Source organism: Chlamydotis macqueenii, chromosome 17 (genome assembly GCF_036417535.1).
Source record: "Chlamydotis macqueenii isolate bChlMac1 chromosome 17, bChlMac1.mat, whole genome shotgun sequence".
Classification (NCBI taxonomy): Eukaryota; Metazoa; Chordata; class Aves; order Otidiformes; family Otididae; genus Chlamydotis; species Chlamydotis macqueenii.
The window spans coordinates 9,436,443-9,461,605 of NC_141572.1; the positions used below are offsets into that span (position 1 = coordinate 9,436,443).

The 25,163-nt window shown below is 43.1% G+C and overlaps 1 protein-coding gene across 1 annotated transcript in view; it reads left to right on the forward strand.

Moving 5' to 3' along the window:
* Positions 1–22,770, forward strand: part of PPIL2 (peptidylprolyl isomerase like 2) — a 70,927-nt gene extending 48,157 nt beyond the window's left edge. The window contains exons 15-20 of the mRNA XM_086761796.1: positions 6,317–6,434; positions 9,022–9,078; positions 18,843–18,915; positions 19,077–19,139; positions 19,614–19,753; positions 21,429–22,770. Coding sequence (XP_086617922.1) covers positions 6,317–6,434; positions 9,022–9,078; positions 18,843–18,915; positions 19,077–19,139; positions 19,614–19,753; positions 21,429–21,522 — 545 coding nt within the window. The 3' untranslated portion in view covers positions 21,523–22,770. The remainder of the gene's footprint in view (positions 1–6,316; positions 6,435–9,021; positions 9,079–18,842; positions 18,916–19,076; positions 19,140–19,613; positions 19,754–21,428) is intronic.
* Positions 22,771–25,163: the final 2,393 nt, after the last annotated feature.

Genomic DNA, 25,163 nt, shown 5'->3' on the forward strand with positions numbered 1-25,163 from the left:
AAGTGCATTAAGCCTGTATATTTTTGTTTTGTTATATTTATTTAATTATTCTTGGTTGTCAGCTCAGGAACTAGAACATACTTGTTCAAAAATCTTCCCACCATTTGGCTTCTGTCATCTGACATTCATCGCATGTTCAGCAGCAGGTGTCAGGTTTGTGGTTGCAACACTCAAATGCTTCGATGATCACCCACTTCATTGCTAGCTAAGCCCAGGACTGTTCGGCTTCTGGGCAGATTTGGGCACGTTCAGTACACCATGACGTAAGGTTACGTGTCACACATACATGGACTGCAACTGTGCTCTCGGCTCGCCTAGATAAGCGTGCTTGTGTTTTGGAAACGTTTCACAGATATAAAGTGCCAAGCTGCTTGTCATTTACTGTCCACTCCCATGGCTGCTCTGGCTGAAGAGTCCTATTTGTAAGCAGCACTGATCCTTATTTCTTTTTTATTTGTTACGCAGCACCGCACTGTGTCCTTTTTGAGCCTCTTATTAGGCTGTCATGAAAGTAGCTGTGATCCAGCAGACACATGAAGGACAACTGGTTCCTGGTACTCAGCAGTTAACATGGAGATGGAGGAGGGTGGAAATCAGCATTATGGCACTTAGAAGCTGAGATACCACGCTGGGAAAAGAGAGGGGAATAGAGTTTTACCTTAGCTTTGCTGGCAGACCTGTACTGCCAAAGCAGTTGGCATCTACAGTCCTGTAAGGCTGACACTGCTCCAGAGGACCAAACTAATTTTCTACAGCCTTAATGTTTCATAAGAATACTGGGAGAAATTTAATTGTGCTGCAGCAGCTTATTTCTTTCCTAACAAAATAACCACCCATAGAGGCAGTGTTCAGAGCAATAAGCTGAGTCATGGTCATTCTTTGTAATGATTAATTATTTGAAAATGAATTTTAGATTTGTGATGTATCTCTTTTCCTGCTTTCATAACAACTAAGTGGTTGAACATTGTGAGTAATTCTGTCTAACTCATGCTAGTGCAAGTGGAACAGCTGCTCTGTATTTTCAATGTTCCAGATAATAGAAGAAAATTTGCATGTAGGAAAAATAGGTTTAATATCTTAAACCCCTAGTATGAAAAAGGGAAAACTATATGCAAAGGATTACATTTTCAAAGCAGCACAGACGTTTTTCAGCTACTCTTACTTGCAACCTGTTGGAAGGTCTCATGAATTGACTTCTGTATGCCTCTGTCTGTTGATGAATGCAGGAGCGCACAAAGGTGGCACATAACAGCTGCAAAAATCCCAGATAAAATACCACTGGTAGATGGGAATTACATTTTGGATTGCAATGAGCAGAGTCAAGCACTTTTTTCCCCTCCTTTGAACCGTCAATAGCAAAGGGACGGTGGACAAACTCGGTCAATTCTGCAGTGGGATTTCCTAAAAAGGCAAATTCCTAAAATGTAACCAGTTTTAGAGCCCCTATTCTGGCATGATTGAAGCTCAGCAAAAGGACAAGAGCAAGAGCTTTTTATCTACTAATATACTCCTTTCAGATTGCAGCTCTTCTGAAAATCCAACCTCTGGTATGTGGTGGTAAAAGTACCGTGTCCTCTTATCTGAAAGGAGAGAAGCACTTACTGGCTGAGCTAAGGCTTTCGTATTTGCCAAATGATTCAAGAATCTCACTTGGAAAACTCTCTGGAAGTGTCAGATGTTATTATGTACCTCGTTGTTCCAAGTGACAAGAAGAAAATTACAGAAAGTAAGCCATCATTTTTGTGAATCAGAGCCCTCCCACTTCCTTACCACTGCTTAGTAATTTTTATGCCAGAAAAAGGAAGGATTTATTTAAAATCACAACTGTCATGAATTATGATTCCCAGCCCACGCCTGGCTCTTGGAATGCTACGTTTCTGAAGCTTTAGGTGCATCTCTCAGCTCTTTGCAAGAAAGTTGTACGACTTCTGTAATTTTACAAAAAAAAAATACTTTCTGAAAAAATGCATTTAGAAGGATTAAAGACTACCAAAGAGTAAGCTGTTTTAGTTCAAAAAACAATCTGAAAATGTGGCTTTTTTTCTGTGTAGTTGCTGATGTGCGATTGCTTCAGATGTCAGTTCAGATCTATTCACCTTTTCACTGTCAGCACAAGATGCAGATATGAGACTGAAGAACTAACCGTGCTTCAGTTACAAGCTAAATATATCTTGCCACTCTGGATAGCCATGGAAATGATGAATACAGTCTATTTTTTTCTATAAGCTGTGTGGTCTCTTTGGTCTCATCTGTGTGTGAGAATTAGGTGAACACCTCTTTAAGAGAATTTTTCTCTTTTAATAAAAATGTGGGGAAGAGGCTGCCAGCTGCCTTCAGCTTTGAGTCTTGGGTATCAGGGTAGGCATGAGGTAGGCAATTTTTCAGAATTGTGCAAAAAACTGTTTGTGGCTCCTGAAGTCTTTGACATTGTACAGGTTAAATGCTGTTAGAAGGCCTGTGTATTTCCGTGGCTGATCCCGAGTACACTTCCAGCTTTGTGCAAACAAAGACCCACGTGTGCAGGGTTGTAAGTACTCTTCCCTTTCGCATTCCCAGCACCAAGCCAGCCAGTGGCAGCACCCATGTGGGGCCATGTCTGCTGCCATGTAAACCACTCTGATTTTTAGCACAGAATTTTTTTCCAGCACATTTTGTAACAGGATCTCAGAAACATTTGCAAGTCCAGTAGGCACACAGCTCCGCTGTGACAGAAGATAATCTTATCAGGAAGTAAGCTGAGAGGAAGGTGAAGTGACAGGCAGTGCTGCCCGCTGTGAATCTAATACCCAGAGTCGATTCTTGTTTGGCATGGCTTGGCTTGCAAGCTGCTACATCAGCTTTGGGGTGAGGTTTTTGCATCATCAAGAGTCCATATATAGTCAGCGGTGATCTGCATGCTCTCGGAGGAAGATTTAAGGAATATAAGGAGGAGCCTTCTCTCTTCATGGCAGGTACTGGGAGTGTAACGTGAGAAGGATAGAGCTTAGACAGTGTGACGGTCTCAGCTCCTCTGTCTGCATCCATTCTGCTTTCAGAAAATGTGGAAGAAGGCATAGCCACACCTCCCAGCCATGTGGGGAATAAACACAGTAAAATCTGCCACAGACTTCCGAATGCCTCATAATTATTAGTAGTAGTTTGGAGCCTGTGACTTAATTAATTAAGTTTATCTTGAGGTCTGCTGTAGAGACTACAGTGTGAGAGTACAAAATCACTGTTCCAGACTCCCCTGGCTGAGCATTAGGCACTGTGCTGCCATGGCAGTAGACTAACGAGGGATCTGTGCTTAATCTTCAGAGAGAGCGTGATTCTGGGTTTCAATAATTAAAAAAATATATACATTTAACTCGCAGTCTTCTGGCTTAGTCTGTCTGGTCCTGCTTCAAGCAGATACTTGAAGCCTGGAATGATTCCAGAGGTTAGCAGGAGCTTGACAAACAGCACATTCAGACTATTTTTAATTTAAGGAGAATACTTTTGGGGTGTTCTTTTTTTTCTTATTAAAAAATATTCTTAATTTTTTTTCTTTTTCAAAAACAACAACCCCCCCATTCCTTTACTGCTGTCTGACTGCCTTTGCAGCGTCTCCACCACCCCTTGCCAGCCCATGCTGTCAGACACTTCAGCTATGTCCTTTATAGGACGTCTGGCCTTTCAGGCGAATGCTGCACAGGCCATTCTCTGTTCTTGCCACAGCTCCCGGGGAGACAGAATTAGCCCTGGAAACAGCTGTATGGCAGACAGAGGGGGAGGCAGGGACTGGATCTCATGCTGTAACTATCTACTAAAATATTAGCAGTTATTTCCAGAAAACTTGAATGAACCAAAATTAGCCTTCGTACATATGATATTAATTCTGACCTGCAGTGTATGATCTGAAATGAAATCATATGAAAACAAGTATTCCAAAACCTAAAGATCATGGCTCATTGCTCCTGCCTGCGAGCTCTTGGGTCTGGTTGCTTGTTGTGCCAGAAAGAGAGAGTCTCTCTGTCATTCACAATTTTTCTCTTTCCATTTGAATTATTTTTCTGACCAGCAAAGGCTTCAGGGTTGATTCCACTCTCTTTCAGCGCTGTAATTCCAGCATCAGCTGGAAGCATATGAGGGGTGTAAGGGGCTCAAGGGTTTGGCCACTTGCTGCTATGTACCATCTCACTGGGATGTGTTCACGTTTGCATATCATCTGAAAATTTTTAGGCAGCAAACACTACTCTAGGTTAGGACTCATAGCAAGTGCATCTGCTTTACAAATAGTTAGGAGTTCCTTCAAGAGGTGCTTTGAAGCAAAATTGTGTATTTCTCGAAGGGCAGTCTGAGTGGAGTTTGTTACTCCGGCCGTGGCAGAGAACAGAGGTGCAGGGCCTGAAGCAGTGGCATCGCTGCGGCGTGGTGCTGTGGGCAGGGAGCCTGTCCCTGATGCTGCCCCACCAGGCCAGATTGAACCCCAAAGGTGAAAATTGTGAAAAGCCAAGAGAGAAATAGAAGCAGTGGGCAGAGCATCGTGCTGTTGATGGGCAGTGGATCTGCAGGCTTCGCAGGTGTGTTTCTGGTTTCAGGCAGCACCTGGTGGTGTGGAGTCTCCCTCTATTCTGAGCGTAATTTCTTTATTTACTAACCTGCGAGAACTTCGTTTTTCTGAACAAGGCAGGTAACTAAGGCACTACACAAGTAATCTCTCTTAACAAACAGGAACATACAAGGAGAATCATTAGTAAAGAAAATTATTGGCTTCTGGTAAGACATTTTCTAATAGGTTGAACACTTTGGATTTGGCTAGAATAGCTGGATTTGGATCCATCTTCAAGACAGTAGAGCTGGCTCCAGCTGTACCGTATCCCCTTCACCCACTACTGGCAGAGATTGGCAGATAGGATCATCAGTTACATCAGCTGATCTTAAAATATTCAATAGCCAAAGATTGCTGAAGTAATCACTCCTCCTCTACTCCTGATTACTGAAAATCCCTACAGGCTCTGTCCCCTTTTGCTGCCTCTTGTCAAATTGCAGAGCAGGCAATGCTCAACTCTATTAATAGATCTTTTGAACATGATTAATTGGGTTTTTAAGTGGGTTGGTTTATTCCAAAATTTCTTGCTTACTTAGTTCCACCCAATTTTGCAGCTGTCCACCTGTGATGCTTTGTTTTCATGGTATCATCTGAAACTCTTTTCTCATTTGATACACTTTCATGATTTTCTGCATCAGGTTTTCGGTAGGAGCGTGTTTGATGCCTCAGTTTTATTTGCTGCTTGCCTGTGCAGCCGTATTGTCAAATTGGTTTTCTGTATCACATGTGCAAATAGCTGTTGAGCACTGCAGATCCTTTACTGACCTCCTGCTTTGCAAGCGATAGTTACTCCAGAGGATTCTTGAGCCAGTTCTGCAGATGGACCGGTCTTGCTGCCTGTTTGGATAGTATTGTTTGTTTTATTTTTAATGCTATCCTAAGGTGAAATATTTTTTCATGGTTTGTCAAACCAGATTACGGATTTGACTGTAAAACTATGACTCATCTCAGCCTTCGTTTTTCTTACTAAGAATGGTCCTGGAGGAAAGTGCAAATGAAAATGTCAGATCTGTCATAAATAATGTAAAAATGACAGGCAGGAGGAGAGGTCTCCCAGACCCTTTTTCTCTCCACAGACACAGAAAAGAAATCAGTTTTGGAGGGCTGGGTCTGCAGCTTGTGCAAAGTTTTGTAGTCTTTTTGACTTCATTGCATTTAAGTATTTACATCATCCAGGTATCTAGTCCAAATATCTATTTTTTGCCTTTTATTTCAGAGGAATATAAATCATCATTCTTCATTGTTTAGTCAGGAATTAAGCATTTGAGCTTCTAGCTCCTATTCTTAGTTGATTCTATGAATGTGTTTAATCTCCCTGATATTTTATTTCCAGAAGCAATGCTATATCCAGAGTGCAATTAAACTAGTAATTCTTTGCTCTGTGTTTTGTCAGGAAGCCACTTTTAAAGATTTAATGTCTCAAAAAAGAAAAATTATGGTGGACCAGCAGTAAAAAATTAAATGCTTGATAGTTCTTCAGCACACAGTGTATAAAGCTGTTGATAAACAGTCTGGTCTGTTGAGGTTGATAGTGTAGGGGCACAGAATGGTGTGGCCAGTTACAAACATCTGATTTCAAGGGCACACTCAAATACAAGCCTACTGATAGGGGTGAGGTGAGAATATATCATACACAGAGTGATAGGAAGTGCCAGAAACCTTGAGTTTAATGTCAGTGCTTATTATAAAATGTAATGGGAAAAGAATGTAAACAAACATTTCTTCTGTCATCTTTTCTCTTTTAAGGAGGAGAATCTTACTGGGGAAAACCTTTCAAAGATGAATTCAAGCCCAATCTGTCCCACACGGGACGTGGTGTTCTTAGCATGGCCAATTCAGGACCCAACACAAACAAATCGCAGTTGTAAGTAGTCACTTTCTTTCTGTGTTTTATTGTTTCCCTCTAGACATTGTGTCTTACTCTGTTAAGAAAACAAATGATCTTTTACGAGCTGCTCTTTAAAGTTCAGTCAAGTGAAATGTTCTGTTGCATATTGCAATTGGGGTGGCTGCAGCTGCTGTTACCCAGTCTGAGAGCGAAGTGCAGTGTGGCAGGAAGACGTGTAGGTTTATTATATCATCATTAATTTGCCTTTTCTGGTTTTATGATTTGAAGTTTTTGTTCATTTTTGTCAGCGTCCGCCCAGTGTTACCCCTGTGAGCTCATCACACCTCTTCACTCAGTTTAAATTTAGCCCTGTGTTGAGCTTTTTGAAGGGCTTAATGAAATTATACATAGTCTATGGAAGCGTTGTTTCTTTTTACTCCCCTGATTTTAAATAAATGAGAACAGTTCTGCACTGTTGCAATGTGTAGATCCCCAGGCGTGGCAGAATGCAGAACCTGAGGTTGAGAATGACTTGTTTTTCAATGTACAAAAGCAAAATGTCTAAAATGAGGGGAAAAAAATAAATGGAGCAGGAAGAACAACAAATGAAATGTAAAGATACTGGAAGTTGTAATAACCTTCCTGATGTGTAGTATTAATACGTGTGTTTGCTTGCAGTCTTTTGAAAATGTTCTGGGTCACTTTGAGCCAACTATTTATTGTTTGCCCTCTAAGTAGTGCAATAGAAAAAAGCTGTACCTTTATTAGGAGCCCCAGGACAGAGAGAGTGGACGTGTGTCCAGTACTGTCAGTTGGGAGTGGGGAGGGAGAGAGAGGGGTCTTGGGGTCAATCTTCATGATGCTAAGGATTATTATGGCTTGCAAACGATGCAGGAGCGTGGCTAGCTTTAATGAAACACAAGTGCTTGTCTCAGGGCCGTTAATAGGCTTACGCACCTAAGGCTAAGCACATGCTGGGCCGCTTGCAGGATCGAGTTGCTCTAGAGCTTATTTTGGATTTGAATGTTAGTGCCAGCACTCAGATGCTAAATTAGGGGAGAGAGAGGCTTTTTAAAAAGAAAGCACAGAGACAGTTCATGAGTGATGTGCCATATTGAGTGACATCATCTGCTGCTGTAAATGTGCTCACGTTTCCCTAAAATTTGCAAATGAAATATGCCATTTCTTTAGATGTGAAGTCCTTGAGAGACTCCAGCTGCCCATATTTATAAAGCTTCCTAGGCAGTGTTTAGACACTTCTGGCAACTGTTTGGACCTTAGGAACTGGGGTGACAGGCACTGCAGTGCAGAGTGAACTGGGTCCCCTGTGTAAGGTGATGCTTGAATAATACTCAGGACATCTCCTCTGGGATCATCCTCAATTATGTTAATTCCATTGTCCTTAATTTTATTTTGACTGCAATGATGGATGAGAGGCTTTCTCTGTATATTTGCTCCTGCTCAGATAATTTTTTTTATTACAGTGATATTACAATGCTACGTAACTGGCACTTGATAATCTTAACTATTGGATATCTGGGAATGAAGTGGTGCAAAGAACCGATGCAGAAGGCTGAGTTGTCGTGTTTGCCCTGTGTAGGAGTTTGCTTTCTGCACAGCATCTCAAAGCTTTCCTAGGGCAAGCTACGTCTTAATAGATTGTCTGGCAGATTGTAAGCCCTCCTATTTGCAATCATATAACTTCCTGAGGCAGTTGCTTATATGGAAAAGTGTTTTTGGAATGCTTATATATTTTTAGCTGTCTCTAATGTAGTGTAACAGATGGAGACAGGGAGGTGAGCCAGCACGGCATGTCCAGCCAAGATTGGACATCGTGGTCTGCACACCACAGTGTGGAAACCTCTGTCTCATACGCTTGTAGTCCAAGTCTTGCAAAGAAGCATTAAGCTTTAGAGAGAAGTAGTAAAGCTTGCTTTGGATTTGGTATTTTAGTTCCCATGTTTAAGTTTAAGAATACAACCCCTAAAATTAAAAGTCAAATTAATTAAAAATTAAAAATCCTAGTTTCTCAGCTTTTCATTACATATGACACCTTGAAGTATTCTTCTGCCATGTTTGTATCCAAAGCACAAGTTTGCTCTGTCCGGAGGAGAGGTGGATTACCAACAGACCAATTTAATGGAAGAAAAATACAAAGAGTAAATATTTTAAAAGATAGATGTTTACACTGGCAGAGGGCTTTTGTGTTGCATTAACTGTTTTTGCTGGATATGAGCTCCCAATCATGCCTAAAAAATCTACTTCTCAAGCAAGAGGCACATCTCCCTGTCCTGCATGAGATTCCAGGAGGGAATGCGCCAAGGAGGCAAATGCGCAGATTAATTTAGAACTTTGTGTGAGTCACCATGCTTGGAGTAATGTTTAGGGATGCTAGTAAGGTATAAAAACGAGAAGTCAAAGCTCCAGAAATCCAAGACAAACCCCACAAAACAGAGGAATTAAAGGGTGTTTGGCCAGCAGGACTGCCAGAGAGGAGCCAGAGAGGGAGAGGGGCTTGTGTTCTCTCAGAGGGCTGTTAACATGCACTTTCTGTTTTTAAGTATTGCTGTTGTTGAGTGTCGATGAGCTGATATGCTAACTGTTACATCTTTATTCCTTACAGCTTCATCACATTCCGCTCTTGTGCATATCTGGACAAGAAGCATACAGTTTTTGGAAGGTAAGTGAAGGAGCAATATAGCAGACATGCTCTCTTGTGTGTCTGAACCCTAGGGAGAAGAGTCTAGTGACTCTTGCAGTTAAACTTGGACTTGGAATCCTAGCTCACAGTCCAGTTCTTCTGGTCACGAGTAGGTGGCCAGAATCACATCAGTGCCAGTCATCAAACACTGCCTTTTTTCTCCTTCCTTCACTGTAAATGGCTTTACTTCCCTTCTGTGGGTGGCCCTCCAGGGAGTCATGAACAAAGTAATCATCGTCCTCTAACCAACCATGTTAATATTTGTGCATGCTAATTGCTGGGACACAAGAGATTACCTCTTCAACGCTGCTTTCATCCTCTTATGAGCTGTTAACCAGGAAATTAGTTGTGACAAGGCTGCTCTTCATCATGGCATAGAACATAGAGCTTCTGGTTAGCTCTTTTGGCTCCTTTTGTTCTTTTTTATTCTATTCTTCTTTTCTCTTATTCCTGACAATTATCATTGGTATAAAATCTGTATGTTTGTGTGCCTGTGTATGTGTACATACATATATGTTTCTGTGTATTTATACAAAGATGCTACCAATACCAAGACAGCGAGGGAATGTCATTCTTTATAAAGAAGTCTTTTCCAAAAGTCCTTTCCAGTCAATCACTCACACACTAAGTATCAAGGTATTTGTTACGGAAGATAACACAAAATCTTTATGTTACGGTTTGTTCTTCGCTTCCTTCTTTCTGCAGGTAGGTGTTATTTACCAAGTCATGTGTAGCTGTTCTAACAGATGCCTTGGTGCGAATGGCAGGAAGGGGAATTTTACTAGCCTGCTTCACTGGTAGTTCCCAAAGATTTTACAGTCTTTTTGAAATTAATATTTGTTTTTATTCTTTTCGTTATTTTATCCATTTGAAAGACAGCAATTGAAAATAAATGCATGTCCTGTTTACTTTGATTGGATGTCATACAATAGTGTTGTACAATGCAAGTGATATATTTAATCCATGTTCTCTGCCTGTGAGCTCTTGAGGCAGAAGCTGACTTCATTTTAAACAATTATTTTAGTGCTGTTAGTGCTAATACAGATTCTCCAGTAGTTGGAATATGTTTATCTTTCTTTTCTCAGGTCTGCCCTAGAAAAATGTAAAGTTCCCCTGTCATTTGGTGAAAGCAAATAAATAAAGTAAATTCTAATGCTGCAAGTTGAGAGCGAGTATATTCTTGGAGGAGTTACATTAACCCATGTCTTAAGACTATTTCACTTAAGCGACGATTTGAGTCCTCTTTCAAAAATCCTGTTAAATCTCTTACGGTAATGCTGTGAACCTGAGCTTGCCACCTCATCAGATAGTATTTGGTTTTGAACAGCTTAGCTGAAAATGTGACTGTTCTTCAGTTCTGGATGCCTGGCTTCAGTGAGCATCCTGTGGTGTCTTTGCTGTGTTTCCCCACTGTGCTCCAGTTTTACCATAATTCACCAGGAAAGAATTTGAAACTGCGGTGCGGGGAGCGTGCTCCCAGAAGCCTTCGCAGCGTGTGTAACATCTCACGTACCTTATGGGTATAATAGCTCAAATGATGCTTCACGCTGTACGTTATCCCTTAGAGAGGAATTACTTCAGTCCAAGTAAATCTGGTTGAGTGTATATAGCAGAGATTTATGCCGTTTTAGCAAAGACTGTCTTAATTTTTGAGTTGTCCTTGCTACTACAGAAATCTGAACTCGATTGCCACAGTAAAGAAGTGGTGCTGCTTTCTGAGCGCTGCAAATATTCTTAGCTGAAATACAAAGGAAAAACTTTGTTAAAAATGTTGGCTTAGAATCATGTCTGGGTCCCTGCATGAAAACTGAGTGACATCTTCATCTGAACACAGAGCAGGGGAATTTTACTCCGGACTCTCTTGAATGTAAATGAAGTTTAATTCAAATAATGTAATAAATGAAGATGCTGGACAGATGCATGCCAGTCACTCTTTATTAATCTACAAATGGAATACTTTAATGATTGAGTTTACCTACAAATTTAATATAAAAGGCTGATATGTGTTCCTCTTAAGATCTGTATTCTGTCATCAAAATCCTTCAGCTGTGTTTGTCTGCATTTGTTTTTAAAAGCCATAAAAGCCAAAAGATTGCAGAGATTGTACCTCTAGTGAAACTTCAGATTCAGTTTGCTATTTCAGATCCTGGATGTTTCCAGGATTTGGTGACTGTATCTGATCTTAGACTGTGTAGTACAATAATATCTCGAAAGCATATCTAGGAATAGTATCTAAGTTTAAGAATAGACTGAATGCATGAAATCAGAATTCTTTGTTTCCATTAATATTAAATTGGATTGTCTTAATCAGATGCTCACTGGCCTGTTGTGACTTTCATATAGATTTCAGGATTACTTACTTCATTTACTATAAAAACCTAGATACTCTGATCTCAGCTGTGCTCTCAGCTGTTTCTGTGCAGCTCTGGTTCATGTTAGTGACTGTCATGTAGGTATCATTGAGAGCAGAATTTGACCTGTTTATAATTTGTGTAGACCTTTTCAGCAGGCTTTACATACTTTAGTGAAGAACAGAAAAACAGCGAAAGAGCAAGTTCCCCACCCCTTTCTTGATTTTTTGAGTCCTATGTGGGATGAAACATTGAAAAGTTCCCGCTTTGGAGAGCTGCATCTTGTTCATGTCCCCACTGATATGCAACACAATTTTTGCATAGTAGCAGCTATTAAGAAGAGCTGGGTGTTTGGCTGTTAAGTATGTTTGAAAAACACACCAGCTGCAGGCAGTGGGACTGTGAAGAAGTGGCATTTGTCTGGCTTGGGGCACTGGAATTTTGAAGTCTCAGGAGAAGGTTGCGGCTGGAGGACAGGGCAGGTACCTTGTTGTCATTGTGCTGCCCACCATGGCAATAATGAAGACGAATGTTACTGAAAATAAAGGAGATAATTTGGTATGGTTGGGGAGCAAAAACAAAGGCAGAGAGAGAGAGAAGAATGCTTTCCCTTGGAGGTGTGCTGCAGGCTGCACGAATTTCCTGCTCCAGCTGAGCTGCCTAGATTAAATTAGTAATTACCATTTCTAGTAATTACCATTTCTCCTGACTTAAAGAATGCTGTAATTAATGTGAAAACTAACCAGTGGCTTTTGTTGGCTTCTAGCTGGCTGGTAAGAGGTTTAATTTAGAAACTCAAATAATGTAAACCAACCAACATGCATTTGCTCTGCACAGAGTGAATGAGAAGCATTTGCAGATGACTGCTGCACGGGGAAGGTCCTGTCTGCTGCTCTTGCGGGCTGTGTGTGAGGGGGCTCCCTCTCATCCGTGCTGCAACTGGGAGTTCAACTGTTGCGTGAGCTGCATGAGCTACAGGGTTGTTACAGCCAGAACACCAGTATAGGGTCACATTCCTGTCTGGGATGCTTTACAAAATTCAGATGCAAGCACATCCCATCCATGATGGTGTTATATTTTCTATTACTCTAGTGGCTCACAGCTCCTGCAGATCAGAGACCTGGTACATTTGCAGTTTGTAAGCAGAAATAGAAACATAATCTCTGTCCCAGAGAGCTGTGTAAGTAGGAAAGAGACTGCATATAGATACAGGGAAGTCACAATGGTGACCCCTTTCAGCCTACCTTCCAGCAACAGTTTGCACTTTCTTCAGAAACAAGGGAAAGAAAGCCCCAGGAAAAAATGAAATGGCTTGTGGATGGTTTTAGGGAGCCTGTTCCAAAGCTACAGGGACACATGAAAAAAATGAATGTTTACAATAATAGCAGAAGGCAATCAAGCCATGCTGATCAGCTGAAGGGAAGAAATGCTCTCTGTGAATTTTGGGTGAGATTTAGGACAAGCAGAGCATGTTGGGCTTGAAAGTGAGGGCAGGTTGCAGGTATGTGGTATGTCTATTCTTCACCTCTCCCCTTGCCAGATGCTTTTGTGGCAGATTGTTTTCTTTCCTTGGATAAGCGTCACTGTGTTAAGTATGCCTTAGCCTGTCTAATGCTTTCTGCTGCAGTTCTGTAGAGCAGGGCAATGAAAGTAACTCTTGTCCTCTAAAGTGATCACCTACATAAAATGACTACAAGGCATTATTCAGCTACCTGAGTATGGTTAAATAATGCACAATGTCTGTTTCCACTTTTAACATTCCATGTATGCTTTGCATTCATGAACCCCAATGGCTTCTAAGCTGTGAAACTCCTGTTCTTGTTGCTCGTTTGCTTTTGTACATCGGAAGAACAGAAATGGTGTGACAGCAGAAGAGGAGCTGATTTTGTTCTTGAATCTGTGTAGGGAGCCTGACCTAATTTTGCACTGTGGAGTCTGCTCCCCAAACACCAGGATGGGAGCGAAGAGCAAGGTGGGAAGATAAACCAGGGCTCCCTGCAGAAGCTGTGGCCGTGGTGTCCTGTAGCACGTGAGGACCTGGCAGTGGGAGCTGCACGAGGGCTGCTCTTGTTTCCAGAACAGTTGTATGATCTCTGAACAGGAACCTGTGCCAAAGCTGAGAAGTCTTACATGCCAGGTTCATCTGTTGAGTCTGGTTTCAAAATGCTTTTTTCCGTGTAGTTTTATTTTTTTATCACCTTTCATTACTGTGTCGCTCCTGCTAGATTAAGCCGATATGAGAAATTGAGATGTTTCAGCTGCATCCTTGTCACAAATTTGAATTGCTTGCTTCATTTCAGGTTGGGAGTATACATAGAAAATATTCTGTCCTGAGTGTACCTGTTTGTGCATGTATATATATTGCTCTCTCTGTGTGTGTATATAAATGAATGTACTCCTTTGTATAAAAATAACCTTGAGGGCAGATTGTGTTTACAAAACAACAATGTTTCTTTCTGGTTTCTGTTTCTAGTTTAGAGCATTTTTTTAAAAAAGTCCAGACAGTGTTCTTGTATAGTCTTCTGACCAGGAAACTCTTTCATCTTGGACCGCTGCCATCCCCAGCATTGCATAAGGCTTAATTCCTATAATTCCTCTAAACAAAAGTATGAGAAATAGGAAGTTCATGTGTGAATGTCTGGGAGGCTGCTAGGGAGCTGCTGTTTTCTTTGGGAGCGGCACTGACTACTGTAGCAGTGAGACTCTCACCGGCATATTGCAAATGGGTAGATCTTGCTCCAGATATTTCACTTATACTTCATGCAAGGACATTGGCAGTGGTTATGAAGCAAGGTTACTAGTTTGCATAAAGGAGCTTTAACAGGAAGTAAGATTTAAAATAACATCTAAGATTGAAATGCTAAGATTTCCAGTGCTAACTTAGTTCATTTTGCAAGAAAACAGAATTGCACGAGTAAAGATGTATTGTTGTTTTCATTAGTATGCAAGCAGAAAAAAAAACCTAAATGTGTACCTACCTTGTTGCCCATGCTTCAATGTAATGCAACATTTATCAAGCTCCTCTAAAAATACAGCAAGCTGTTTCAGCGACGCTGAGCTAAATATATAGTTGAGATCATCTTTTCTCTGTTCAGCATCCACTGGAAGCACACAGTAAGCCCTCGGTTTCCCTGGTTGTTCTAATGTAAATGGTATCTTGGAGGTGTTATCCTTTTCACTGTAGGATGTCATCTGAACATCTGTTTAAACCTCACTTGGTCAGTTTAGGACAAAGCATGCGTGGCACCTTATGAAAGGAACAGAGCCAGAAACAATGGAAAAGGTTAAACTTGTTTCTGCCCTTCTCTCCTCTGCTGTTTAATGAGAAAGGCTGACGCGGTGGGACCTGTCACCGTCCGTGTGATGCACTTACCACATGTGAAGGGTATAAAGGGCCGTATTAGTCTGAACTTGTGGAGTTTGCATTTTGTTTTAATGAAAATGATGTACAGAGTTCCTTATGCTGAGACTCAGATTTATTAATAGAACAGGTTTTATCTTTTTGTTCAAAGTTAGTGGATATTAGAATAATATGAAGTATTTTAAGAGCAATTAAATACTCTTTAGAGGCTTTTTAAATACTTTAATGTACTGATCAGAAGGTCTTTTCTACATGTAACTTGTATAGGCTTTTCTCTGGGCAAGATGTCTGTGAGCTTCTCTTCTTAAACCCAGAATATATATTGTAGGGCAGGCAAAGAATCCCCAGAACTACTCTAGCGTGCTGATTTCCTCGTTCTGTGAGGAGTGGTTGCTGTAAGGGGTGCCAGTGCATGGGCTTAGACACATTACGGCTCGTCAAACTGATGGTAGTGCTGCAGTGTAACATCATGAGATTTGACAATAACAACATGGAATGTTTCGAGAGCCTGCCTGTACGTTGTCTCTCTGCTTAGACGAATCAGAGGAAAGTTTGCAAAATCCTTTATGGTTTGAGGCTTAAAATTGGAATATTCCATTTTTTTGCATCCAGCGATGACTGCCCTGATAAGCCGTTCAGTTTTTTACTGGGTAGGGGATGTTTGCAATCAGATCTTGTCCTTTTTGGATTTTAAGTTTTACTGATGAAACGCCAGCCCGTGCTGGGCCTGATCCTTGACAAAGCTTCCAAGCACCCCCTGAACAAAAATTACTAGTAAATTATTTCCAGTTCCTCTGGTCAAAGCTCTCTTCCCTGAGGGTGGTTTATATTCAAATTCATTTTTTATTGGTATTACAGCCGTGTCTAAAGACATAAACCTGTATTGAGAGCTCACTGTGCTGACACTGTAATATGCATAGAGATGCTCTCTGTGCAAAATGTTAGAGAACACAGGAGGGTAAAAGGAAGCAATTTTCCATTTTAGAAACAAGAAGCTAAGAAGGAAAGAGAATGACATGCTCTACAGGCATAACAACTTTGTCTTCTTCCCCCTTAGCCCTTTATAATCATGTCAAAATAGACCATTTAGGTCATTTACTGGTCACCTGTGAATGCCATGTCTATCACAGCCTTTTAAAATGTACGAGTGACAAACTATTCCCAATAAAGTTTAATTAGCATAGCGACTGAAGATTCGTGAGCATTGCCAAAACGCATTAGGGCTAATGCTGTGGGAGGTCCAGCTATGGGCTAAGGGATTACTCAGCTGAGATTGCCAGTGCATAGCTGATCTGGCTATTTCAAATTATCAGAACTTAATTAAATGAAAACATATGAGCAGATAATGAATGGAGCTGTTGGCTAGAAAATCCTCCAATATTAAATCAGAAGTTTCCTTTAGGGGCAATTAAAATACAGTGAATATATCTTAGGCTATGTGTTAATCATCAGTATTATAAGAATCTGATATTGGCCTGGAGGAGGGTTTTTAAATTGAGTTTTGCTTATGAACTTTCCAAAGTTCATGCAGGGTCTTCAAGCCCTGTGCAGCTTCTCCCAGAATGCTACCTCCACTTGCAAATGAACGAGGCTGTTCTAGCCTCCATCCATGTTTTTTAATTGCTCGTAAAAGTCACAATTTGATTACAGAATATTGACAGGCCCTCGGGGAGTAAAGGGGAGAACTTTGGAGCAGTGCTGGAGCGACGAAATGTTTGCAAGGACGGCTCTGCTCAGGGCAGGTACAGAGCAGCACCCTCTCTGACTTGCATTGTGTTGTTTTCTGGGATGGGGTCTGTCTTTGGTTGTATTTAGCCCCAGCCCGTGGGGCGGCAGTGACGGGCAGTGGTGCTGTGCCCTAAGCCCAAGGGGTTGTTGGATGAGAAGGGCCCACTTGCCTCTCAAACCACAGCGGTCAGCCTGTTTGCTTTGGTTAGCGTGGCTCTTGAGAAGAGTGCATCAGGTGTGTAAACAGTGTGGTGTGGAGTGGTAGCAGAAGGTGTATTTCTCTGTTGGGTCAGCTGAGAGCATGGCAGGTGATGGCCAGGAGCCTCTCCTGGTGCTGGGGCTAGAGAGGGCTGCCTGGCTGGGGAGCACCTGCAAGAGTGAGGTATCGTAGTAGAGGTAAATGTGTCAGATACCTGTGAATATGATGTGTCTTTGGGTTGAGGTATTGCTCGTTACTCTGGCATGAAAGCAGACTTAGGTAATAAAATACTTGATGTATTGTACCAGTTTGATTTTTTTTTTTTTCTTTTCTTCCCCCACCAGTTTCACTTAATTTTATTTTTCTCCATTTCATCTGCCCAGCCCTTGACAGCCTACCTGTGCTAGTACTGGAGTCCCAGTAATCCCAGCAATCAGACTTCAGAACAGTTGCCACCCCATGAAGGCTGGAGGATCGCTGGCTCTTGAGTTCGCACCCCTGTCCCAGCGGCAGTCTTGGGCTCCTCAACGGCCAGATCCTGCCCCTGCTGCCAAGCTCCTGGCCGGAAACTACTCTGTTTCCAGGAGCAGTGGTTTTGAGAAATACGGCCGATTCTCATTGTCCCACAGCCGTTAATATGGGCTGTATTTTTGGTTCCTGGCCATGTGGCCTGGCTCTCTTAAAACAGATGCTGTCCAGCTACAGCCTGTGTTTCTAAGGGATCTGGATCGCTCAGCATCAACGGCCTGTCTTCGTCTTTATTTACTGCTCTTCTAAGTATAGCTCTTTTCAAATTTAATTGGGCATGATGATGTGGATAAAAGTATTAAATACCCTGGAACCAAGATCTGATCCCAGCAGGACCCTTCTGGAAACCTACTGACTCAGTGGTTTCTATTTAAAATTAGATTTTGACACCTGTCAGCCAATTTTTTATTTAATGTGTGCTGTGTTCACTTCATGTCGTTCTGGTTTCCTCAGTCAAAATATCAGCCGCCTTCCAGAAGTCTGTTCTGCGGACACTGTTATCCCTGTTAACCACATCTGTCGTCTCAAAGATAGAAGGTTGTTTGACAGACTGTTTTCCGCAAAACCTTGTTGATTGCCGTTACTTATTTCCTTTCTTAATCATGTCCTGTCTCTGCTATTCCATTATTTTCCTGGGATAGATGCCAGGATGACAGGATTATAATTATCTGGGTCACCCTGTTTATCCTTTCTAAATATCCTTTTCTGGAAGTTTCCTATTGTTCCACACTTTTTTTTTTTTAATGAACATACAACAATCCAGAAAGGCTTTCTTACCTTTCTTACATATCTTGAAGCAAGTATTTGGATATGTTGACTTGAAAAATGATGGGCCAGAGATCTAACATCCTCCTAAACAGACACTGCGGTGAAAAGTGTCCAGACCTTATCTTGTGGCTGTGATTTGATGCTCTGCTGCTTTCCCAGAGCCCTCACAAGCTCACAGTCATGATGCGTTCATGCAGTCCTGTGCTTTTTGTGTTACTGGTGTTATTACAGTTCTGTCACTGCTTTCCGGTAGTGCCGTAGTTACAATTCCCTTTCTTCCTGATAACATTCTTCAGTCTGATAGACAATTTAAAACCAAAAAGTAAAAAAAGCAGAAGTTAATGAAAACATTTGCTTTCTTGACCAGATCTGTTGGTTTGTTTTTCAAAGCTCATGGGAGTAACAAATGAGCTCCAAATGTACAGATGTAGCATTAGCAAGTGAACCTGTTTTGAAATCGGTTTGTGTCTTCTTGCACAGACGGCTGTCCGCAGTCACTCGTTCTCCATCTTGCTAGTTTCTGTGGCTACTGGGTTTTTGGACAAATGGCTTTGCTTTGCCTCCAACTTTTCCATGTTCTGTTTAATTTTAAATTCAAATCCCATTCTTGAGAAAAAATCCTTACCTTCTGCACTGAATGACCTTATTGTAGGTCTTCCAAATACAGTTGCTTATTCCCCTTCCCGCAGATGGGATGGTTTAAAAATCTGCTAGAGTAATGGGCATAAATTATATGTATTAGATGTAAGGGTGCAGGAATATTTTGAGTGTGTTGTGGCAACTGGAAATCGTGTCCTTCCTCTTTTAGAGTGGTTGGTGGCTTTGAGACTCTGACTGCTATGGAGAATGTGGAAAGTGACCCAAAAACAGACCGTCCCAAGGTATGTGTGAAGCACTAGGGGCTGTGCAGGAGGGAGCAAATGCATATGGCCTTGTGTGGCAATGTGATTCACCCTACTGACACTTCTCTGAAAACCAAACTTGGGGGAGATGACACAACTCATCAGCAGATTGATTTGCTCTTCTTCTCTTCTGCTCCCAGGAGGAAATACGAATTCAGACAACAACTGTTTTTGTTGATCCCTATGAAGAGGCAGATGCCCAGGTGAGGATGGTTGGTTGGTTGTTATTTTTGAAAGGCCAAAGCTGCTCTTTGGAGAGCTTTGTAACATAATGCCTTTTCTTTGAACATGGGCAGCGCCCTAGCCCATATGGTTGCAAGCTAAGATGAAACAGCTGCCATTCAGCATTGCCTGTGTGCCAGAGTCATTACCACTCTTTCAGCAGAGAGGTCTTAACTGAGTCTGGCACGGCTCCCAGTCCATCACGCTTACGATGGCTTCCTTTCCAAATGTCCGCGGTAGCTGTGGTTAGCTGCAGGTGAGAAGAGAGTTCTGTTATAATGGCTGCAGACAGCCTGTTTGTAGTGGCCTTTGAGGTCTGTCTCCTAAAGCCTGCCCTGTATCGTAGCCATGCTGATTGCTGTTTTAGAGTGCTTTAAAGCTTCAAAGAATTGTAGACATTTTCTCCTTAATCTGGAGTAGCTCTTGCAACAGATTGCACTCTTTGCTTCCCACAGGTTGCTGCAGAAAGAGAGAAAGTCCGGCTAGAAGAAGAAGCAGCCAAAACAAAAGCTGAGGTGGTTCCACCAAAGAAAGAGGTCCAGACTCCAAAAACTTACCGGCAGGGGATTGGAAAATACATTAACATGGCTGCAGCGTGAGTTCCCTGCCCTTCTGATCTTTGTTGAGTGCTTTAGTTACCTTTCCTGCTGGACGCTGACCCTGTCCGGTGCCATTCCTTAGATGTTTGGTTTCTGCCCGCAGGCAGACACTTTCATGCAGTCCTAACAGTCAAGAGCTCCTCTACTTCTGTTGTTTTTCAGGATTGCAAGTTAACTGAGCTTTTCTTTTAGCCCTTGAACATGACCAAGTTGCTCTTTAACCGCATGTGCTGACTTCAGAACTGTAGATATGTTTCCATAACTCAGAAGTCCTTGAGGAACTGTACTGTGTCACTTCCTACACCATCTTTCATTCTCTTCCTCTTCTGCAGCTATTTCTGAAGGCCACGGTCCCACAGATGTTTCTCTTTTAGCAGCTTCTCCCCTGCACAAAGCAGTTGCCTTAAACCCATATCAGTCTGCTGATCAGGTTGCCTGTTGAGCCGCGCAAACAGCTGTACCAGCACAACTGAAATGGCCAGAAAGGGGAGCAGGTTCCCAGGCTTGCTGTGGGAGCACAGGGTGCCTGGCTGGTTGTACAGGCTTGTCCTAAAGCATCCTCTTGCAGACACCCTTTGTACACCCATTGGGGTTGGCAGCATCGCTTGCTCTCCTAAGGACAGTACAGAATCCCACCTGCGTGGCAGCTTTGCATGAGTTTTGGATAAATTAAAATAAATGCCTTCCCCTTGAGTTTTTGCAGACTTCTCTAAAAGCATTTGCAACAATGCTGTTGTCTGCTGCATAAAGGCGTGTGTTTATGCACACACGGACCTGGCAGCTATTTAATCAGCTTGTATGTGCCTGCGTGACTTACAGGTATTTGCATAACTGTGAGAACAAAAATATGTTAGCCCATGGAGGTCAGTTTGGTGTGTCAGTTAAACATTTCACTTACAAAATATTGCTTATCCCCTAAAATATTATATTCAGCTTAAAGTTGCTGCCGTTCTGCACTGCATTTACAGAGAAACCCAGGCAGAGTTTGCAGCTCTGTGGAAAGGGCCAAGGAACATAGGAAGGACTTTTCTTTCCTAATCCTTCACTCATTGCAGCCTGCCTTGAGACTGGGAGTTTGGTCTGTAACAGCCCGTTGGCAGGTTCAGGGTTGTCAGTTCTCCGTATCAGCTACTGATACCTGACAATAAACCACAGTACATGAGCTGGCTGCATAGCGTTTCCATGGGGCTGCAAACTCTGCTCAAGAGAGGCTGGGAATAGCAGCAGTGACTGCAACAGCCTGTGCTCAAGGAACAGGAAAGGATCTGAAAAACTTGCCCGGCTGCTTTACACCTAATTCCCCATAAATCCTTTTGCTGCCACAAATGCAGGTGAGAAGGCAGGGAGAGAACTTGCAGCTCACATTTTCATCATGATTGTGGTAAAAACATACAGCTGTTAAATACTCAGCTCTGGCCTGGAGAACTTTTGGGGTTTGAACACCTTCCTGGAAGTGTTCGAAGCCTTACCTGAACCATCCCCACAGATTGACACACTCTCCCTCTTTTTGGGCATCCCCACCCCCCGTTGCGGTCCCCACGCTCCTCTCTAATTTGTAAGGGATGGGCTGGCTCCAGCGTAGCTGCTGCTGGGAGAGGAAAGGTTGTCCAGCTGCCCTGGTCCCACCCAGCAGTAAGTAGTCCCTGAGAGTTGTTTTCATTTTGCCTCCAGGAAGCGCAGCATGGAAGATGATGGGCCCTCAACTAGCACAGCTGCGAAGAAAGAGAAGAAGAGCACAGGCTTTGGGGACTTCAGCTCCTGGTAGCAGCACAGGGAGCCTAGCACTGGAGCAGCACAGCAAAAAAAGAAAAAGCGGCCTCCCACGTGGCCCGAAGAGCCTGAAAGACAGTCTGTCCTGGGGAGGGAAGGCACCAGCCCACCCTTCCACTGGGGAAGAAAACTGTTGCTTTGTTAAGGATGGTTAATGTGGCTTTGTTTTCTAGAAAGCTGCGTTCTCCCCACTGCATCTTCCTCGAAGGCCCTTTTGTTGTTGTTTTGCTGAGCGGGGAGCAGGCAGCCCAGCTCTGCTGGAGATTAGCTGGAGCCTTTCTCTGCCTGGCTGGCAGGAGACCAGGCAGAGCCCAGCCTTGCAGGACGCTGCTTCAGTGAAACAGCCACATTGGTGAAAGAGCTCCTTTTACAGGTAATCGGTTCCACACGAGCCAAGTCTGCCACATGAAGGGATGAATTAACGTGCTGGGGAAGTGCCTGTGCTGCTGTAGCGCTTTGCAGTGGGAAGGAGAGGGCTCCAGCCTGTCCTGCCCTTCCCTTCCAGCCTTTTGCTAGTTCTCAACAAGTACCAGTTCTGTCTCTTGCTCTTTGAGGGCCTGCCTCCTGGCTGAACCGACTGCTGTCGGTCTCTGTAGGGCCTCGCTCCGAAATGAGCTCTCTCTGTGCCTGTTTAAGTCTCCGACAGCCTGGGAAGCAGCAAATCTGGATGGGGATCCTGGGGTAGGGGCACCACTGGTTCCTCCCAGTGGATGGCCTTCCCTGAGCCACTGGGCAGCCAGAGGGGCCAGGATGCTTTTTTTTTTTTTTTTTTTTCTTCAACCATTTCTAAAGCCTGCTCCTTGCAGGGGGGAACACACCATAGTCTGCCCTGACATCAGTCTTCCCATCGTGAGGGAAAACCGTATAACACAGCTGACAGGCATCTCGGAAATTTCCGTTGCATACCCACAAATTATGAGGAAGCTTAATAAAGGCCTTGTGAGGTAAAGATCTATCAGCCTGGGAAGTTTTACTGCTTCAAAACCGTATGTGTTTTACCGTCACTTAGACATAGCAGGCTAGGCCATGAACATTACTTTTCAGTTCATCTTAGGTGTGTTCAGATGACGGCAATGCCCTCCCTACCTCTCTACATGGCTGAGGAGATAGTTTTGTAATCAGCTTTGTAACGATACATTTATATTGGTGTTTTCATGTTTTAAGAGAAGATTCCATTTATATGAAATTGCTGTAAAAACTTTTGGTAATATGTTTTGCATTAAATGCTTTTATTTTCTTTTGAGTGCTTGCCTTTGACTGTTCAGCTGTCATTTCCAAGATCATGGCATTGGAAAATTGATTGTCATAGAAGGAAGTGATTCATTCCTGCTTTTTAGGATGCTCATAAGGAACTCTGGGGTCTTTACAAATGTGATTACATCTTTGTTAAAACATAGGAAGTTCAAACTAGTATGAAAGAATAATAGGGGGGTTTTTTGTTGTTTGTTTTTTTTTTGCAACGTTTTGCAGTGTTTAAGTTTGAAATAACACGTGTTTGATTCCTGGAACGGGGGATACGATAGCACTTTCCTCAAGCTGAGTTTCCTGTGTCTTATTGAAACCTCTTGCTTCTCCTGGGCTGGCTTTTTCCTGCTGAATTGCTGTTGATCCCTTCTACCTAACTTCTGCTTCAGTACGTTTCTGAGTTGTCAGGGTCACAGTATTGCTAGAGCCGGAATAGGCAGGTTAATGAAATCTGTAAGAGTAAAATGCTTTTTTGTACTAGATTAAAATGGAGATTATTATGAAAGAAAGGAGCTTTTGATTACAAGGAAGGCAACAGAGGTGTGGCAAGGACTCCCATTTCAGTAAGAGTCCTTGTTCCAGACTGATAGAAGGAATAGTTTCCTTTCACAGCAGAAGGCTGCAGAGATAACTGCCCGGTTTCACTTTCCACTCCAGCTTTTTGGCAGGGCTCGCTGCAGTCCACGACGGACCACTGCCGTGCAAATTGCAGGCAGGACTGCGGCCCTTCCAAGCACTGCCCGTGCACTGCCCGTTTCATTACAATTTCCCACCATAGTATCAGACACAAAAGAACGCAATTTCCTGGCTTCTAGGAGGGCTTGAGCGTAACCCTTTTTGTTCTGCTCTAAGCAGGGGTGAAGCTCTTCAGCCTCCATTCGCCGCTCAGCCTGAATCCAGTTCTCGGACTGGTCTGCTGGTGCTCCCTGCTGTTGCTGGTACCTCCCAGGCTGGGAGACGCTGGCTCTGGCCCGTCCCCAGGGTGCCACAGTGGGGTGTGGAGATCGAGCCATTTGGCTGAGGCTGGGTGCTGAGTCAACAGCCGGGCTGGGGTTTGTACTGAGAGCCTCTGCAGGGCAGCACGCACCCTTGGTGTTCAGGCAGCCAGACCCTGCAGCAAATTTTTGTTCTGAGTTCCCACCTCTCTGTTCCATCCCGCACCTGTACTTTTGCATACTTGGTCAGATTTTTTTAATTTCAGCTTTTCTTGTGATCAGCAAGACACTGTGACACAGGGAAAATGGTGAGCTGCATTGACAGGGGCACAAGGTAGGTGCCCGGAGAGCTGGGCAGTGTGGCATAGCCCTCGTTTTTACAAAACCTGGCTCTTTCCTGGGTGACTTGCAGAGTTTCTACTGCCTGAGTTAGAAAAGGGGAGGAAGGAGGCTTTGTTGAGACTTTTTCTGCCCCTTTCATCACTTGGTTCTCTAGCAAGGACGGTGTGTTAAGGAATACCCAAAGCAGCTCCTGCCGTGGCCGGAGGGATAGGCAGGAACTGTGCAGCCTTACTACAGAAACTCACTCCTGGGAACTGGTGTCCTGTTTGTAAGCACATTTTTACATTCCTTTTCTTTGACACTTTTCCAGTTAATGCGCTTAGAGAGAAAAATGGGATTTTAACCAGAGGCTGAAATAGCTTTTGTCTGGCCTTGACTGGAGTGACACCAGCATTCTCTTACTTCGCATTGCTCCATACCTGAGTCATTTTACTGAAAGGCAGAGGCACTGGGTGACCAGTAAATTTGTCGTTTCCTGAGATCTGGCATTGTAGCAGCGAACACCATGAGCACAGAACACCCTCGAGAAGGCAGCAGCGTGCGGTGGGGCTGGCAGCTGTGACCGCTTGTTTCCAAACAGCCACACAAAGACGTGGGGCTCACGGGAGACCCAGCTCTTCACCTCTGCTTTTTCTGGCATGAATTCAGCCTGATCCCTCAAAGAACGTAGTATTGTCTGTGTGGGAAACAGCACTGATTGAATAGTTTGCAAGCTAAATAGCTGCAACTCTGTTTCCATATTTACCAAGAGAAAAAGCCCAAAATATTGTTCAGTTTAATTTTGCCTGTTCCCCGCTGGTTTGAATTGCTACAGCCCACTCTCTTGGAAACAGGAGCTCATCCAAGCAATTTCTCTGCTTCAGCATCATGTGGTAGATCATAGTGCTACCCATTACATGTGGGGCCATTAACAGTGAGTAGTCAAACTGTGTTTCAAGGTCTCCAAGAAAATCCTACTTTGTCCTCAAGCTCCTTTCAAGACAGGGACCAGGCAGTGAGTGTTCCCCAGAGCCCAAGCTGCTCTCGGCCATAAGGACAAGGGACTTGATAGAGCGGAGCAGAGGCACGTACAGAATTCAGCACGGCTTGGATCATTTCCCATCTGTGCCAAATT